This window comes from Pyrus communis, chromosome 11 (genome assembly GCF_041283825.1).
Source record: "Pyrus communis isolate YQ-2024b chromosome 11, ASM4128382v1, whole genome shotgun sequence".
Classification (NCBI taxonomy): domain Eukaryota; kingdom Viridiplantae; phylum Streptophyta; class Magnoliopsida; order Rosales; family Rosaceae; genus Pyrus; species Pyrus communis.
Window position 1 is genome coordinate 12,699,699 of NC_142575.1, and position 16,508 is coordinate 12,716,206.

Below are 16,508 nucleotides of genomic sequence, written 5' to 3' on the forward strand. Positions count from 1 at the left end.
GGCTCTGCTAAAAGGACATAAAGTATTAAAGGCAACTGGAGAAGGAGACTTAAGAATTGCGAGAGATGGGTTACTTGGAGGAATAATTCTGTTATGGTGACTTCGTGTGAAAAATTATCCTTTTACAACTTCGGAGACTTGGACGGCATTAGGTTGGCCATTTGTGATAAGGAGTCAGTACTCGTGTCATGTTATTTCGTATTCGTGTAAAAAAATAGTTAATTATAACTCGATTTATGTTGAAGAGATTTTTGTATCATGTGAAGTTTGTAAACTTTGTATCAATCATGAAGGAAGGAACTAAGGCCATCTCCAATCGAAGGTTGGCCAGAGAGTTCATTTTAACCCTCTGGCCCTCCAAGAAATTAATATTTTAATGACCAATACAGGTTCATATTTCTTCATATTTCTTACCATTTCCAACCGAATGCCAAAGGGTCATAGGGCTCGTTTTAGCCTTGTCACAAAAAACTATCTTCAACTGAGGGTCATAGGGCTATAGAGCCAAACATAATTTATTACTTAAAAACTACAACTTAAATTCAAATCCAATGATAAGTGACACAAACAAGTACCTACAACAGGATCTTGTTGCACATCTTTAGGCCAAAAATAGTATGGAGTAGGCATTTAAGTTTTATGTTGTTAAATGTTTTTAAAAATGTTGTTTAAGTTTCATGTTGTTAAATTGTTTTTATGTTGTATAATTTTTATGTTGTTTTATGTTATTTAAAGTTATTTAATGTTGTTTAATATTGTTTAATGTTGTTTCATGTTATTTAATGTTATGTAATGTTTGATGGTTTAGAAGTTATAAGGAAAAAAAAAAAAAGAATTTTTACAAGGTTTAAAACATATTTTGTTAAAAAAAGTTAAAAAATTAAAAAAAAAACTGTTAAAAAATTAATTAAAAATAACGACTAGCTGACGTCAGCAACTAGCTGTTATAAATTTGAATTAGAGCCCGCCCCGGGGCCAGCTAGCTGGCTGGTTTGGGCCGACCGGTTGACCTTATGGCCCTTTTTTGTCCAGTGGAACCCATGAGCCCTCTGGCCTGGCCATCGGTTGGAGATCGTTTTCAGGTATTTTCGGCCTTCTAGACCCTTCGGTTGGAGATCAAGCAATTATTCAATAAGCATTCACCTTTTGATTTATAAATAACTCATTATGGGCAGTCATTCGCAAATTTCTCTATCAAGTATTTTTGTAATGATCATGTAGTGCTTTTTTAATTCTTTGTGATGCATCGCTTTATCATTATGCCTGAATTCCTTAGAATTTGAAAGTTCCTCATCCAAATCTATGACGAACTTTGTATCTATCCTATAGACCCATTGAAGTAAGGCCCATAGGCCCATAGTTAAACTTAAAAATCATCACTCGGCGCGCGGTTTTTGTTTCTCTGTAATTCTCATCACCTCCATGCGTGGAAGCAAATGCAAGAGACTGAGGGAGAGCATGACCCTAAAGCCTGCCTTGAGGACCCTCACACAGTCCTACACGAAACTAGCTCCCAAGCAATACCACTTTGCCTATCATACCAATCATCTCGGCCGCCCTCACGCCATGCCCTTCACTCCGAAAACGGGGAGCTTGGTCTCGGAATCCAGCAATGCACACCAACTGTTCGACAAAACTCCGCAAAGAGACGTTTTAGAATCCAGTCACGTGCTTTTCGAGTACTTTCGGAATGACCGTAACCATGAAGCGCTTAACCTGTTTGTGGGTCTTTGGCGGTCTGGTTTACGGGCTAATGGGTCGATTCTGTCTTCTGTTCTTAAGGTTTGTGGATGTTTATCTGATCAAGTTGTCGGTAAGCTACTGCATTGTCAATGTGTAAAATCTGGGATTGTGGAGGACGTTAGTGTTGGGACCTCACTTGTTGATATGTATATGAAAACTGAAGGTGTTGGTGATGGGAGGAGAGTCTTTGATGAGATGGGGGATAGAAATGTAGTGTCATGGACCTCGTTAGTTGCCGGTTATTCAAGAAATGGATTGAATGACCGGGCATTGGAATTGTTTTCGGAGATGCAATTGGAAGGAATTAAGCCTAACCCGTATACATTTGCGACTGTTCTTGGAGTTTTGGCAGATGAAGGTATGGTTGAGAAGGGAAGACAGGTTCATACCATGGTGATAAAGAATGGTTTTGAATCAATTATGTCCGTGTGTAATTCTTTGATTAATATGTATCTAAAATCAGGGATTGTTAGGGATTCTAGAGCTGTTTTTCATGGTATGGAACGTAGGGATGCAGTTACTTGGAATAGTTTGATTGCAGGTTATGTGATGAATGGGTTCGATTTGGAAGCATTTGAAATGTTTAATCAGATGAGGCTTGCGGGCTTTAAGTTCACAGAAGCAATATTTGTTACTGTTATTAAGTTATGTGCTAACTTTAAAGAATTGGTATTTGCTAGACAGCTTCAGTGCCGGGTTGTAAAGACTGGGTTGGCATTTGACCGCAATATTCAAACAGCACTTATGGTAGCATACAGTAAGTGTGGTGAAATGGATGATGCTTATAAAATTTTCTCTATGATGCAAGGTGTTCAAAGTGTGGTAACTTGGACTACATTGATCACTGGGTACTTGCAGAATGGTGGAAAAGAGAGAGCATTGAAGTTATTCTGTCAAATGAGTCGAGAAGGTGTTAGACCAAACGATTTCACTTATTCTGCCATCCTTATGGTCTACCCTTCTTTTTTTATATTCCAAGTACATGCACAAGTCATTAAAACCAATTACGAGAAGTCACCTTCAGTAGGAACTTCACTCATAGATGCTTATGTTAAGATGGGAAATGTTCATGAAGCTGAAAAAGTGTTTCAAATAATTGAAGGGAAGGACATTGTGGCATGGTCAGCAATGCTTTCGGGATATGCTCAGATAGGAGATACCGAGGGAGCTGTTAAAACTTACCTCCAGTTGACAAGGGAGGGGGTCAGACCTAATATGTTTACCTTGTCAAGTGTCATCAATGCTTGTGCTGCGCCTACATCTGCAGTAGAGCAGGGCAAACAGTTTCATGCATGCTCAATCAAATTAAGGTTGGATAATACTTTATGCCTAAGTAGCGCTCTTGTCACCATGTATGCAAAGAAGGGGAATATTGAGAGTGCAAATGAAGTTTTCAAGAGGCAAGGAGAGCGAGACTTAGTTTCATGGAACTCAATTATCTCTGGATATGCTCAACATGGTAACGGGAAGAAGGTTCTTGAAGTATTTGAGGATATGCGAAGACAAAATTTGGAAATGGACGGTATAACATTCATTATTGTGATTTCTGCCTGTACTCATGCAGGCTTAGTAGATGAAGGTGAAAAATACTTCAATATTATGGTCCAAGATTACCATATTGATCCAACAATGGAGCACTATTCTTGTATGGTTGATCTATACAGCCGAGCAGGAAATCTTGAAAAGGCCATGGATATCATAAATGGAATGCCATTTGATGCAGGTGCAAATGTGTGGCGAGCTCTCTTAGGTGGTTGCCGTGTTCACCGCAATATAGAGATGGGAAAACTCGCTGCAGAAAAGCTCATTTCACTTCAGCCACATGATTCTGCTGCATATGTTATGCTGTCCAATATCTATGCCGCAGCTGGAAACTGGCAAGAGAGAGCTAAAGTTAGGAAACTCATGGATGAGAGAAAAGTGAAAAAGCAACCCGGGTACAGCTGGATTGAGGTGAATAACAAGACGTACTCATTCTTGGCTGGTGACAATTCACATCCCATGTCAGACCTTATATATTCAAAGCTTGATGACTTAAATAACCGATTAACTGACATGGGTTATCAGCCGGACACGGATTATGTGCTTCATGATGTTGAAGAGGAACACAAAGCAGCCTTTCTTTCTCAACACAGTGAGAGATTGGCCATTGCTTTTGGATTGATTGCCACACATCCAGGGTTCACCCTCCAAATTCTGAAAAATCTTAGAGTTTGTGGTGACTGTCACAATGTTATTAAGTTGATTTCAGTGATTGAAGAGAGAGAAATTATCGTCAGGGATTCAAATCGGTTCCACCACTTTAAGGGTGGTTTATGCTCTTGTGGAGACTATTGGTGAACATCCCACTGGGGAAATGGGTTTAAGTTTTGAATAGTTTCCCAAGTCATGGAAAATACATTTAAGCAAAGCAGCTGCATGGATCCATCCTTATGCTACATACATTTTCATCAGGGTAAGAACATATATGGTGCATGAGAGTTTCATTTAAATTAGGAAATGAGCATTTAAGGAACACAACTAGCAAAAGGATGGATCCATGCAGCTGCTAACACCAAAGTTTAATTTACCAAGGTGACGGTTGAGTGCTATATCATTTCATATAGTTCGGATTTCGGGTTAAGAAATCTGAATGGAATTCAGATGGAGGAGATCTCTGCAATGTTACTGGTATCAGAATGTGTGTGTATATTGATGCAAGAAATGGAAGATTGATACTTCAAGGGAGTTCTAATGTAAGTCGTATATTAGATTCTCAAATCAAAGCAAAGCTTGCTAATCCAGGACTCCATCCAACCTCTTGGGCAGATTTGAAAGCAAGAGTTCCACCGAAAGTAAAAGTTTTGGCTTGGACCGGCTCACTGGAGGTTTAATACATGATGTGATCCAGGAGATTGCCTTTTGTGTGTGTTTCACCTCACTGATGCATTTTGTGCAACAAAGAGGGGGAAAGGAGTGTGGATCATATGTTTACAACTATGTGGGGGAGATTGTATGGGGTTGACAATGTAAATTGGGTCGTCTCAAGGAGTTCTGTTTCTTTGCTCCCTGAGAAACATAGGTAGGGGTAAGAAAGAAATGGTTTCCTGCAGTGCATGGTGTTAGTAGTAATTCAGATGGAAGGCGGATATTTGAGCAAAGTGAAGGTGTGGAGTGGAGGAACTTTAGGACAAAAATCAAATTTTGGTTGTTACTTTGGAGCTTTGGTTGCTGGAGAGTTCACTGGGGAGATCTCGTTGATGATTACAATTATGATACTTGTAGTGTGTTGTAGTTTTTGTTAAAGCTCGTTTTTCCTTTCGTTTTCCTTTTTTTGGTTAATTTGGGGGTTCAACTTTGTTACCTTACCTGTTACTGATGTGAGCTCCTTGTCCACTTTTGTTAACAGAAGCTTCTGATTTAATAAAGTTATTTTCTTGTCCAAAAGAAAGGTCATGTTTCTTTTCAGAAGAGAAAAACTTATAGACAACGTGCATTCGTTGGCAATAGTTTATCTTTGCTTGTGGTATTGGTTGGGTAGTCCATCAAGCCAGGAAACTTTCATTGCCACACTCCTCCTGTTTGAGAGGACTGATTCTTGGGTAGGCCTGTCGCATATGCCCACTCTATACAAGACTTTCTCATTCAAGAGGTATGTCACGGTATTGATCAATTTTGGACTCTTGTATATAGCCCAACTTTTTATTCGAAGTTCGAACTTTGTTTCCCCAACCTAGGTGGCATTCTCACGTTGGAGTTGATAAATTGAGATACTTTGTTGGTTATCTAGGGAATAATGTTGTACCTTCGCACAGCCTCTTCCCCAGCAGTGTATTTCTTTGTGAAAGTGAAAAAAAAAAAAAAAAAAAAGAACTCCCTCTATTCAATTAATGAACAGTTTTTCGTCATTCATATCTAAGCTGCACTTGCATAATTATTTCGACAGAAATTTCATGGCCCGGAATGTTATGATAGCCGAGCATACATTGTTAGGTCTTGGATCTTGCATTCTTATTATTGTTGAATTAATCATCAGGTATGAATTTCTTGTGAATGTATCATTAGACGAAACCTTCAATTATCAAAACTGAAGACGAAAATACCAATAATCAGTGAGCTTTCTCGCATTATTAAATATGAAGCTAATGAGATGCTTAACATTCGTAGTCTTGCAGTGTTGGCTTTGCAAATTCAGAGTACCAGTTAAGAAAAGAAGGCGAGATTACTGTAAGTTGTGCATGCCTACTGTGGATATATGAAGGTATGTACTCCGTATCCATAACCACAGAAATGCACATTAGAGGGAGTAACAATTGGAATTTGATGTATTACACAAGTACATTTCTCCTCTTAGCGTTGGATGGGACACACTCACAAGTTTCAGCTATGACTGGAACTCTTGCTCCTACAATTAAATCACATTGAGACCAATAGGACTCCTGACGTTTTGAATTCCGTTACTCCACGACAAAGCTCCAAACACAAAGCTTCCATTACTATTCTTGAAGGGAGTGAAATCTACCGTGAACGACATCTTTTCCCCAGTCCTTGTAAACTTGAGTTCACATGGTGTAACTGTAACGTTTACCCCTGCTGGGCAATCCACATTTGCAGCAAAGACCGTTGAGCTGCTGCCATAATAAGTAACAGTCCGCTGAACAGAAAGTCTTCCACTCAATTTTGACACACCGATCGAAGGGTAGTTAAAATTGTAGGAGGGGGTAGGAGTCTTCGGGCAGTAAACTAGACTTCCTGTGAGGTTTTTCAGTTGCAATGGGGTAGCCCCTGTGCTGCAGAGAAAATTGATAACGTCATGGGAATCAAAATCATATACTAGTCCAGGATTGATTGCTGCAGCTGGGTTAATGTGTCCAGATCCATAGTCGAAGGGAGTGGTAGGGGTTCCATTTGGATCTCTTCCAATGACGCTTCTGTTGTTATCTATGACAGTTGCTGTGACAACAAAGAAAATCAATACTTCAGTACCCAGAAATTAAAATTTGTTAGGCTACTTTGACAATGAAAACATATTTTAACTGCGTAACCTGTGGTCATTATTGCAGACTTTATGGCTGCTGGGCTCCAGGAAGGGTGGTATGATTTTAATATTGCTGCAAGTGCAGATACATGTGGGCAAGACATCGAGGTGCCGGAAATTATGTTATAATGGACAGACCTATCAGCAGTGGCAGCAGTTGCCACCGGAGACCATGCTGCTAATACATTCACTCCGGGTCCTGTAATATCTGGCTGCAATAGGAATTTGCACGGTTGATTATATGTTTGAAGTCACTTGTTCATTTACTTTAACCCATGATATGGCACCGGTGATGCCCTTTTACGCACACTCCAGCATCAGTCTTGAATTTTTTTACTATTTTTAAATTATAATGTATCATAGAACTTACCTTGATGATGTCTGGGGTTATGATATTTGGCCCCATGGATGAGAACACTGCCATTTCCGGTGCAGGTTTAGTGTTTAGAACTGTTATCGTCGGGGAGATTCTAGCAACTGGATTCCTATAATAACAATACTGTAAAATTTTCTAATCGAGTTATCTATAAGTTTCAGTTATTTTCTTTTATATATAACTTATTGTTTCTTCGATCAACAGACTTTTGAGCACAAAGCTTGAAGAACTCACTTTTCAGTCGTCATGTATGCTTGAAGCTCCTGTGCTTCTTCTTGACCAATTAGAGTGCCTGGGATGACAAACTGAAAGCCGACGTCTTTGAGAAATGGATCGACAAGAATCATTCCCACACCACCACCTTCTTTCACAACAACGCTTTTGCTCTTTCGGTTATCGGTGAAGGTCTCAAATGTGCATACCACGATCTTCCCCTTAATTAAGGTAGCATTTAGAGTATTTTCCTTGCAAAAGCTGTTAGGAAACAAACAGAACGTATCGAACGGTGAGCAAATAATGACAGTTCACAGGTTTTTCATCTGCCTGAACATCAATAGCAAAGAAATCTCGGGTGCCAATATCGGTATTTAGCATAACTGACTAACTGTACAACTTGAAAAGTTCGAAGATTGAAAAGCATTAGTGGTTCTAAGACCTTAACTTCTTTTGTTAAGTCGTATTATTAGATAAAAGAGGTATAGCTTGTTAGAAAACTAGATGATGCACTAATACTTGTAATATTAGCATCAAATATTTGAAGAGAAAAACTACCTTGCATTCTTTGTTGCGACTCCCGAGGCAGCTGCAGCACTTGCAGCTATCAAACCATATGATCTTTCCATTTTCAGTGGGTTTAATGAGGAACCCTGAAATCACAGAGTTCTTATGACCATCAACGTTAAGTGATTTTCGGGTTGTTGTGTGTGTTCACACACCCTTTGCGTCGTTAAAAGGTTAGTAGAATCCGGATGCTAAGTTTACCTTTAAAATTCTTGAGTTTCCCAGATATACGTTTGAATGAAATTCTCTATCCAATGTGCTTGCAGCAACTGTGAGAATCCAGGGAGCAACATTGCATGCGGTACTTGGAAAACCAGAGTTTCCGGCTGATGCAGAAACAAGTACTCCTTTCTGGAATGCATGGAAAGCCCCAATGGAGAGTGCGTTTTCAAAATAAGTTGGCTGCGGAGGATCAGGGCCGAGGGAAAGGGAGAGAATATCGACACCATCATAAATTGCATCATCCATAGCAGCAAGAACATCTGCATCACTACAGAAGCCAAACCAACAAGCCTTGTAGATAGCGAGTCTGGTGCTAGGTGCACCGCCTCTGGCAGTGCCTCTGGCCATCCCAAAGAAGCTGGCATTAGGTACCTTAGATCCAGCTATTGTTGAGGCAGTGTGAGTGCCATGGCCATCACTATCTCGAGCTGATCGGAAGAAGGGAAGAGGTGCATTGGACTCAAGAGGCCCAATCTCTGCTTCGAATCCTTCAAAATAGAAGCGGGAGCCTATGATTTTCCTGCAAACAGAATGCCAATTTAGAAAGTTGGACTTGTGGAATTGGAATTCTTTAGCGGCGAAGGCATGTTGGTTACCTGTTGCAGTTGGCAGATGTAAAGTTCTGACCGGTAACACACTCTCCCTTGAATTTCTCTGGCACAGGCCCTAATCCTGCATCACTGAAGCTCTCTGACTCCGGCCAAACTCCTGTGAAACAAAAGTAATGAACTGATCACAAAACAGTACAAGCCGAAGAGCCAGATACGAAATGAGAAATTGAAGTCGTACCAGAGTCAATCACACCAACAATAACATTGGATTTTGAATCCATTGGCATTTGATTGTGCTGGGGAATGGAGTCTATGCCTAGAAAATCCCAGGAATGTGTCGTGCGCAGTCGGTTTATTCTGCTCTCAAACACAGAGATAACCGCATCGTTTTCTGTAGTACATGAACAGAAATCAATCTAACGAAGTTCTTGCATATAATCAAGTACCGTTATTTTATTTGCTATTTTCTCAGATTAATATTCTTTCAATTGTTCTTGATATATTGAGTTTCGAGAAGACGGAATGCTACCTGAAAGCTGTTGAGCTTGCTGTGGTGTAAGCCTGGCTGAGAAGCCCTGGAAACTTTTACTGTAATGGTGAAGTGTTGCTTCTCGTGCTCCATCAGCGCCGAGAATTATCCGAAAAATATACAAATCAATCTTACTGTACAATCTGCATTGGCATTTTATGAAACTGAGAAATTGAATTCAGTTAACATCGTACCTTCCAGTGACTGAAGCAAGAATCTCATGGTTGGCTCTGACGACGGACTCGGAGTTCGGGTGCGAATGATGCCCCATGTAAACTATATAATGCTGCAATATGAGGAGGAAAAAGACATTCAAAATGCAGATCATACGTGTACAAAATGATTGCCTCGTTACTACTTTTGTTTTTTCGGTTACATAGGAAGAAACTGAACTCAAACCTATTCTAGTCCTAACTCATTACTCCAAATCTCCGATGCCACTTGAGCTAACGCCAAGGGCTTTTTTCGTGAACACTTGCATGCGTACACTATAAAATAAACCCGACGCCTTAAGTTTGAAATTCGCTACCTTTTTGTTAGCAGTGGCTCCATGGGCCAAAGAAATGAACAGGACAAGAGTGAGAAGAGTAGTTAGTTTCAAGATGTAAGAAGAGAGCATGATGGTAAAATGTTGGAAGCCACGAAACTCTGAAGATTTGTTGAAGGTTGCAAGTTCATTATATAGTCCGGAAGAAAGTGTGAATTGGCCATGCCGACTTTTCATGGAATTTCAATAAAGTTTGCACATAAACGTTCCGAATTATATTTATAATTAGAGCCGGCTTTTGTTGGTGTACTGGAGAAATGTTCAAACATGACCAGAAGAACCATGGTTGGACAATAGTGAGAGGTATAATAAGAAAGTTTTATTACAAATTCAGGTGCTTCTTCAAATGCTTTTTGAACAAGCATATGGGAGATGCTTTTACAAAAACACACTTTTATAACCCACAAACACTTGTAGCGTTTTTGTTTTTTGGATAAACTTGAAGTCGTTTTTACCAAACGCAATTAAACACTTCTAATTGTTAAAAAAGTAGCTTTCGAAACACACTTCTACAACCCATAAGCACTTTTTCCAAAAGCCAATCACATAAACTTTTAATTGTCAAAAAGTAGCTTATCCAAAAAATACCTGTATAATCCATAAGTCCTTCAACATTTTTTACCCAAATACAATCAAATACGCTTTTAAATTGTTAGAAAGCGCGTTTAGGCCTTACAAGCACAATCTCAAACGTGCCAGAATTTTGAGTCCTGGTAGTGGACGTACACTATAGTTTCATGTAAAACATACAAAGGATCAAACATTTCCAAATGTAGCTTCCTCACAATACACACATTAGACTCCAAGACTATTTCAACCAAATATAAAGACACAAGTACAGTATTTTCTAATTAGGATTAAATAATTCACCAAATTCAAAATTGCTGAAGTAAAAAATCAATGCAATTTTCAAAATTTGTCCTAGTTAGAAGTAGAACATGGAACAGTTATACAGTGTTAGATTATCTCTAAGGGAGGTAGCAATTAGATATTAAGGTTAGATTTGTTATGCCACGTACAAAAAACGCATCCCGAACAAAGGTAGTTGTTAGATAGCAAAGTTAGATTTGTTATGCCACGTAGGAAAAATGCATCTCTAACATCGGTAGCAACTCAATTAGCAAATTAAATAACTATCAACTAACCTTTTAAATATACAAGGTCAGTTGCTACTTCTTCAAGTTAGCAAATTAGGTCCCGTAGTATATTTTATTCGTAAATTTGAAGAGTTGATTGAACAGTGAGTTGGAGTGACAAATTTTGAAAGTAACATTAACTAATAAAAGTGTCAAATGAGTTAGCAAATGACACTTTTAAAGAATATTTTTGCCAATTCCTTTGAAGATGCTCTTAAAATGGGATTATTTTCCTTCCTTATAATGAATTTTTGCAAGGGATAAATCTCCATCATGATAATCCATCTCCCACCTTCATCTTGACAAAATTTGACTTGTATCTGGTATCCAATCCAATCCTAAGCACCATAACCAACTTCCTACATGTTCAAACATAAAGAAATAGTGGAAAAAAGATACCCTAATGAAATAAATCGAACAGTAAGAGAGAGTGGCACGGACTTCACATTGTAAGGATTTGGAAAAAGGGAAAAGGATGTTGGGGGAAATGAAAACTAAAAAAATTGAGGGTGGTGAAGGGTTGAATTGAATCCCAGGTCATGGAACTCGGCCGGACTCTGGATCCAATTCCTCCGAAGGCGCCCCGGCTCCTGAAACAGACATACCATTACAAGCACACGAGATTAACCAAGAAACCGGGGGATCAGAGGAATGCCGGTGAAGCAACTAACTCGACTTCAACTTAAACCGATGCCCCAAGTTTTCAAGTTAAAGCATTCACAAGATACTAAAAACATGTCTAGTTGACAGGAACGAACTCATTACAATGACAACTGCTCGCTAGATACAATATGACAGGAATCAGTAATTGTCCGAAGATACCTGAAAGACACGAAACACCTGGAAACATACGAGAAAATTAGTTTTCAACATTGAAAAAATTAACCGAAATGACCAACGGGGCAACGAAAATTATTGATGTATCAACATTCTGAAGCAATACTTTTTCAACTGTCCTTTACACAATTTGAAAACAAGCGATTCAAGATGTAAAACACCAGCGGTTTCCATCTCAGTACAGAAAAGGGAAGTCAAGTCACCTTCCTCATTGAAGAAACTCATTCAGAGTATGTAATTCATTACATCCAGCACTTTGTAAAATAAAATACAAATCATGGCGACTGACGACAAGTGTGGATTAATGTGATATATAAGTGCAGAGAATTCATCACCCTTCCTCTCCGAACTCTCTTGTGAATCTCTCATGGACTTCAAGGTCACTTTTGCTCACTGTAGGCCTCTGTCTAGCAAGAACCTTATCGAAATCTGTTTTTGTGATAGGAGGCGGAAGGATCTGCAAGGCATTTAATAAGCAACAAGAATTACGTTGGAGAGCTTTCAACGCTGAACATAATTTTTGAAAGGAAAAACTTCAAAATTGTTCATCAGACCATTAATGGAATTCCTTTCTCATTTGAATGCATGATACATAAATTAGCAATTTCTTAAAACAACGAAAATTTAGCAGTCATTTTATGGATGCTTCCATTCCAAGTGAAATCTACCTCTCGAATCGATAATAGTAAAAAATATTAAATAAAAATATATATAAATAGAAAAACACTTCAAGAACTAAATTAATCATTCATTTACTATTCTTCGTTGCAAAATTCTTAGGCAAAGTAAGAAGGGCGTTTTTCTAAGGTATTGTGTTTAAAGTGTTCGTCTAATGTGTAAGCTTAGCACCTTATGAAAGGCTTGTAGATGAAAAACCCAATAAAAAATTACTCGTTACTTCCTAATCTGGTATGTACAATAGCCCTGACATATGTAATGTCCAGAAGCCGACAAGTCAGCAAATACAAAAATATTGTGCCAAAACAGGTATGCAAGTTTATCAACTCCAGCATTCAAACATGTACAAATACCAGTGAAGCGAGTCCTTTTGCTGCCAGATCCTGCATGGTGATTTGGACAGCACCTGGTTGCTTTGGTCCACATGGTATCCACATATCCTTAGGATCCTTGAAAAAGAACATGGCATCTTGCGTTTTACGAACAGGTTCAAAGAGAACGTCTTTAACCTGCCAGTTTTAAAAAGAACAAACCAAACAAAACAGGTGATGTTGTGAGCTATTCTCATTTAACCCTTTAATGCAAGGAACCCTAATAAAAAGGTAGGTAATGCAAAGACAGAGATGCACACAGAAATATGAATGACTTGTGCTTACACAAACAGCAATATCAGAACCAGAAAAGCCATCAGTTTTGCGAGCTAAGCTTTCAAAATCACTTTCTGTTAAGTTGTGAGGAGTATCTCCTAGATGCACCTGTTCAGAACATCCACGCACACAAAAAAAGGAGAGCACAAAAGATTAGTAAATGTATAAGAACCATTTCAATTATTGCAACCAATAATTTTTTTTTTTTTACTGCCCCTGTTTAAGCAAAAGAAAATGGATACAAAACTAAAGGAAAATGTCCAGTACTTTGAACATATGCTGTCGAGCCTTTAAATCTGGGAGGGGGATGTATATACGCTTGTCGAAACGTCGCCGAATAGCCTGTAATTTCTACCAGTTAGCCACCTTCATATAATGCCTCCATTAATTAGGGAAGAAACCATAGAAGAAAAAATTCACATATATCTCCATACCTGATCTAGTGCATATGGAGTATTTGTTGCTGCGAGAACAAGAACTTTCTGATCATTGTGTCCCACACCCTAATATACATCACAGATAAGATCAACTGACAACATGAATGACTTCAAACCAAAAATAAACAAAAGTAAAAAAGAGACTCCAAATAGCAAATACTAGTAGGAATAATTATACAAAACTAGAAGTTTAAGGACCTAAAAAGAATAATGAAGGCACCTTAAGAATTTACTCCACTAATTCCCACAAAACAAACACATACCTGCATCTGCACAAGAAGTTCCGTCTTAATTCGTCTAGACGCTTCACTCTCATTGCCTTCTCCACGAGTCCCACATAAGGAATCTATCTCATCGATGAATATAATGGATGGTGCACTATCACGAGCCATTTGGAAAAGGTTTGAAACTAGCTTTTCACTCTCACCCATCCACTTTGAAACAAGGTCTGAAGACGAAATACTAGCAAAAGAAACGGGACATTAAAGATTAAAAACTAGACCTTTTGAAACTTTCTGGCCTAAGATCATAAAAAATAATAAAATTAAATAAATAAAATTACAAATGATCAGGAAGAGACGTCTAGAAATAAAATGAAACTAAGGAAAGCATAAGCACATGCACAATATATCTAGTAAAGTATACTAAGAGGATTTGTTGCATAAAGTGGTAAAAGTTTTTCTTTACTCAACTATAAACACCGGGGGTAATTAAGTTAAACACAGGTCTCAAAATAAATGCATTGGGAGAAGACCTCAAAGCCGCTCAGGTAGACAATGAGACCTTGGTGGGTTTGCCGTCACATTTTACAAGGTCATCATTTTAATCAAAATATAATCTCTTTTCGTATTAGCTCGGGTTAAATTTCTTGCTTATAAACAGCAAGAAGATGTGAGGGTACTCATTGTACCATCTCCCCCTGTGAGCCAACTCAACTTTGTATGATCACATACTTTCTATTATAGAGCATCAACCAACTTTCAGTTAGTTAAAATAAGTCATCACACAAATGATGGATATATTACCTGAAAAATGTCGAGTCTGCCTCAGTTGCAACAGCCTTGGCCAAGTAAGACTTTCCAGTTCCAGGAGGCCCATACAATAGAAATGCCCTCCACGGCCGTCTCTTGCCTAAAATTATGTAAGTGGGTATACATTAGCTTTTATAGATGAATCAAAAGTAAAACTTCACTTTGTAATGGATAAAAAATGATGGATGATAAAGACCAAAAATGGTGCTTCCAAATAAACCATGAAAATGATACTATGAAAAATATATAGTAACAATAAGGTAGTGCGATCAAGATTGATAACAGATGAACTTTTGCTTTAGAAGTATCAATTACTCCATGCTGGATGATAAAATTGCAAACCCATCTGTAGTCTATTAACAACTTCAACCTTTCTATTTTCCTAACACTACAACAAAAACGAAATCTTTTGAGCCAAGCAATTCACCCAGATGAACACGGACCAAAAACCTATGTGCACCTTTATGATTCGAAAATTCCTATCACTTAGCTTTCACAAACATGAAATTAGAGGCATATAAACTACATAAGACGAATTCCCCCATATCAAAAAATAATGCCTAATACCCCAACATTACTCGAGGCAACAATTCAGCACCAGCAACGCTTTGAAGTAAAGACCAATTCAACCCATATTGCTTTAGTCACACTCTGCCTTGAAACCGTAAAATCCAATATTTACCCAAGTTTAACAACTACCCATTACAATTACTAAATAAAAAATCTAAACTTTCTAGCTAAAGTCAATATATCAAATATTGAAGCAAACTATTACCGGTAAAGAACTGCGGGAATTTGACCGGCAATATAACCGCCTCTTGCAAGGCCTGCTTGGCACTCTCCAAACCAGCAACATCATTCCATTGCACATTGGGCTTTTCCCTTATAATCGCCGAATTCAGCCCCGCCCGGAGCTTCGCCTGCTCAGGATCCTCACCGTCACCGCCTTCCCCGTCTTTGGGCTTGGTCTTGGGCTTGGTGGCCACCGCCGCATCCCCGTTCGACGCCGGCCCTGGGCCGCCGTCATCCAACACCGCCCGAATCTCCTCGGCACGGCGCAAGTACTCGGTGAACTTCTGGGTTATTGCCTCCTTGATCTTAGGGTTCTTCTCGTACTTCAAGTGGGTCTTGAAGTACTCCAAGGCGTTCATGTACAAAGGGAACGCCTTTGCGTAATTTCCCGCATTATCTTCCTGCACGGCTTGCTTCACGTACTCAATCGCTTGCTCCTTGAAATTGCTATACATCTCTTTTGAACTCGCCTGACCGATCACGCATACAGAATTCGGAGCTCCGGAATCGAAAAGGGGAAAAAGCCCTAGAGTTTGAAGAGTTTGAATAATTTCATATCGATGGGGGTGAAAATAATCGAGGATCGGAGGGTAATTTTTAGGTGTGGAAGCCCTAGATTTTGTTCTCTTTATTGTTAAGACCTGTTAAAAAAAATCGAAGAGCTTTGATCTCGATAGAGAGGACGAGGGAGGGGAGGGGAGGGGAGGAGAGGGGAGGGTTGTCCTTCGGTGTAAATTTGCTTTTATCACGAGGACGCGTTTGGAATTTTGAATGTTATTCGATCTCAAGGATTCAATTCAAGGGAAGGTTCACGGTTCCTTCTTTCTTACCGGAATTTTCAGCTGAGAGGGCCGAAAGCCCAAATTAGACGAAAACTACAACTTTACAAACCAAGCAAGAAATGACCCAAACTAGGAGGAACCATTTTTGTGTAAGTGGAACATAAGACGGTACACCGTATATGCTTTTATAATTTAGATATGGTTGAAAATTTATCCAAAGAGATTTGCGTGCTTATAACATGTTGTAAACTAGAATTAGTGTGAGTGCTTGAGAGTCGACTCTTCACTTTTCGAGTTTCTCTTACTGATAAACAGAAAGAATTGTTGTGTGTTTGTCATTACAAAGATGTCATTTGTTTCAAGCATCATTTATTCAAGTCAGTCTTTATATACTTTTTTTTTT

General features: G+C 38.8%; 3 protein-coding genes across 4 annotated transcripts; 1 reads left to right on the forward strand and 2 right to left on the reverse strand.

Annotated features, from left to right (window-relative positions):
* The first annotated feature begins 1,264 nt into the window (after positions 1 to 1,264).
* On the forward strand, positions 1,265 to 9,160 carry LOC137743697 (Tetratricopeptide repeat (TPR)-like superfamily protein). 2 transcript variants are annotated; one of them, XM_088680133.1, is made up of 2 exons: positions 1,265 to 8,089; positions 8,183 to 9,160. In XM_088680133.1, exon 1 carries the CDS (start codon positions 1,423 to 1,425, stop codon positions 4,081 to 4,083), a length of 2,661 nt encoding a protein of 886 aa, XP_088536259.1. In that variant the 5' UTR covers positions 1,265 to 1,422; the 3' UTR covers positions 4,084 to 8,089; positions 8,183 to 9,160. The 2 variants fall into 2 exon arrangements, with proteins under 2 accessions (XP_088536259.1, XP_068339731.1); XM_068483630.2 differs by having other exon boundaries at positions 1,265 to 5,983; positions 6,786 to 9,160.
* On the reverse strand, positions 6,134 to 9,489 carry LOC137743015 (subtilisin-like serine-protease S). Its single transcript, XM_088680265.1, has 10 exons — positions 9,413 to 9,489; positions 9,219 to 9,382; positions 8,928 to 9,080; positions 8,735 to 8,846; positions 8,118 to 8,658; positions 7,908 to 8,002; positions 7,371 to 7,610; positions 7,131 to 7,245; positions 6,768 to 6,972; positions 6,134 to 6,675 (listed from the first exon to the last, which is right to left on the reverse strand). Exons 1-10 carry the CDS (start codon positions 9,487 to 9,489, stop codon positions 6,134 to 6,136), a joined length of 2,244 nt encoding a protein of 747 aa, XP_088536391.1.
* Positions 9,490 to 11,801: 2,312 nt separating this feature from the next.
* LOC137742672 (protein SUPPRESSOR OF K(+) TRANSPORT GROWTH DEFECT 1) lies at positions 11,802 to 16,260 on the reverse strand. The gene is made up of 8 exons (XM_068482598.2): positions 15,307 to 16,260; positions 14,526 to 14,631; positions 13,764 to 13,962; positions 13,498 to 13,566; positions 13,331 to 13,405; positions 13,073 to 13,171; positions 12,770 to 12,925; positions 11,802 to 12,195 (listed from the first exon to the last, which is right to left on the reverse strand). Exons 1-8 carry the CDS (start codon positions 15,776 to 15,778, stop codon positions 12,070 to 12,072), a joined length of 1,302 nt encoding a protein of 433 aa, XP_068338699.1. The 5' UTR covers positions 15,779 to 16,260; the 3' UTR covers positions 11,802 to 12,069.
* Between the last annotated feature and the right edge of the window lie 248 nt (positions 16,261 to 16,508).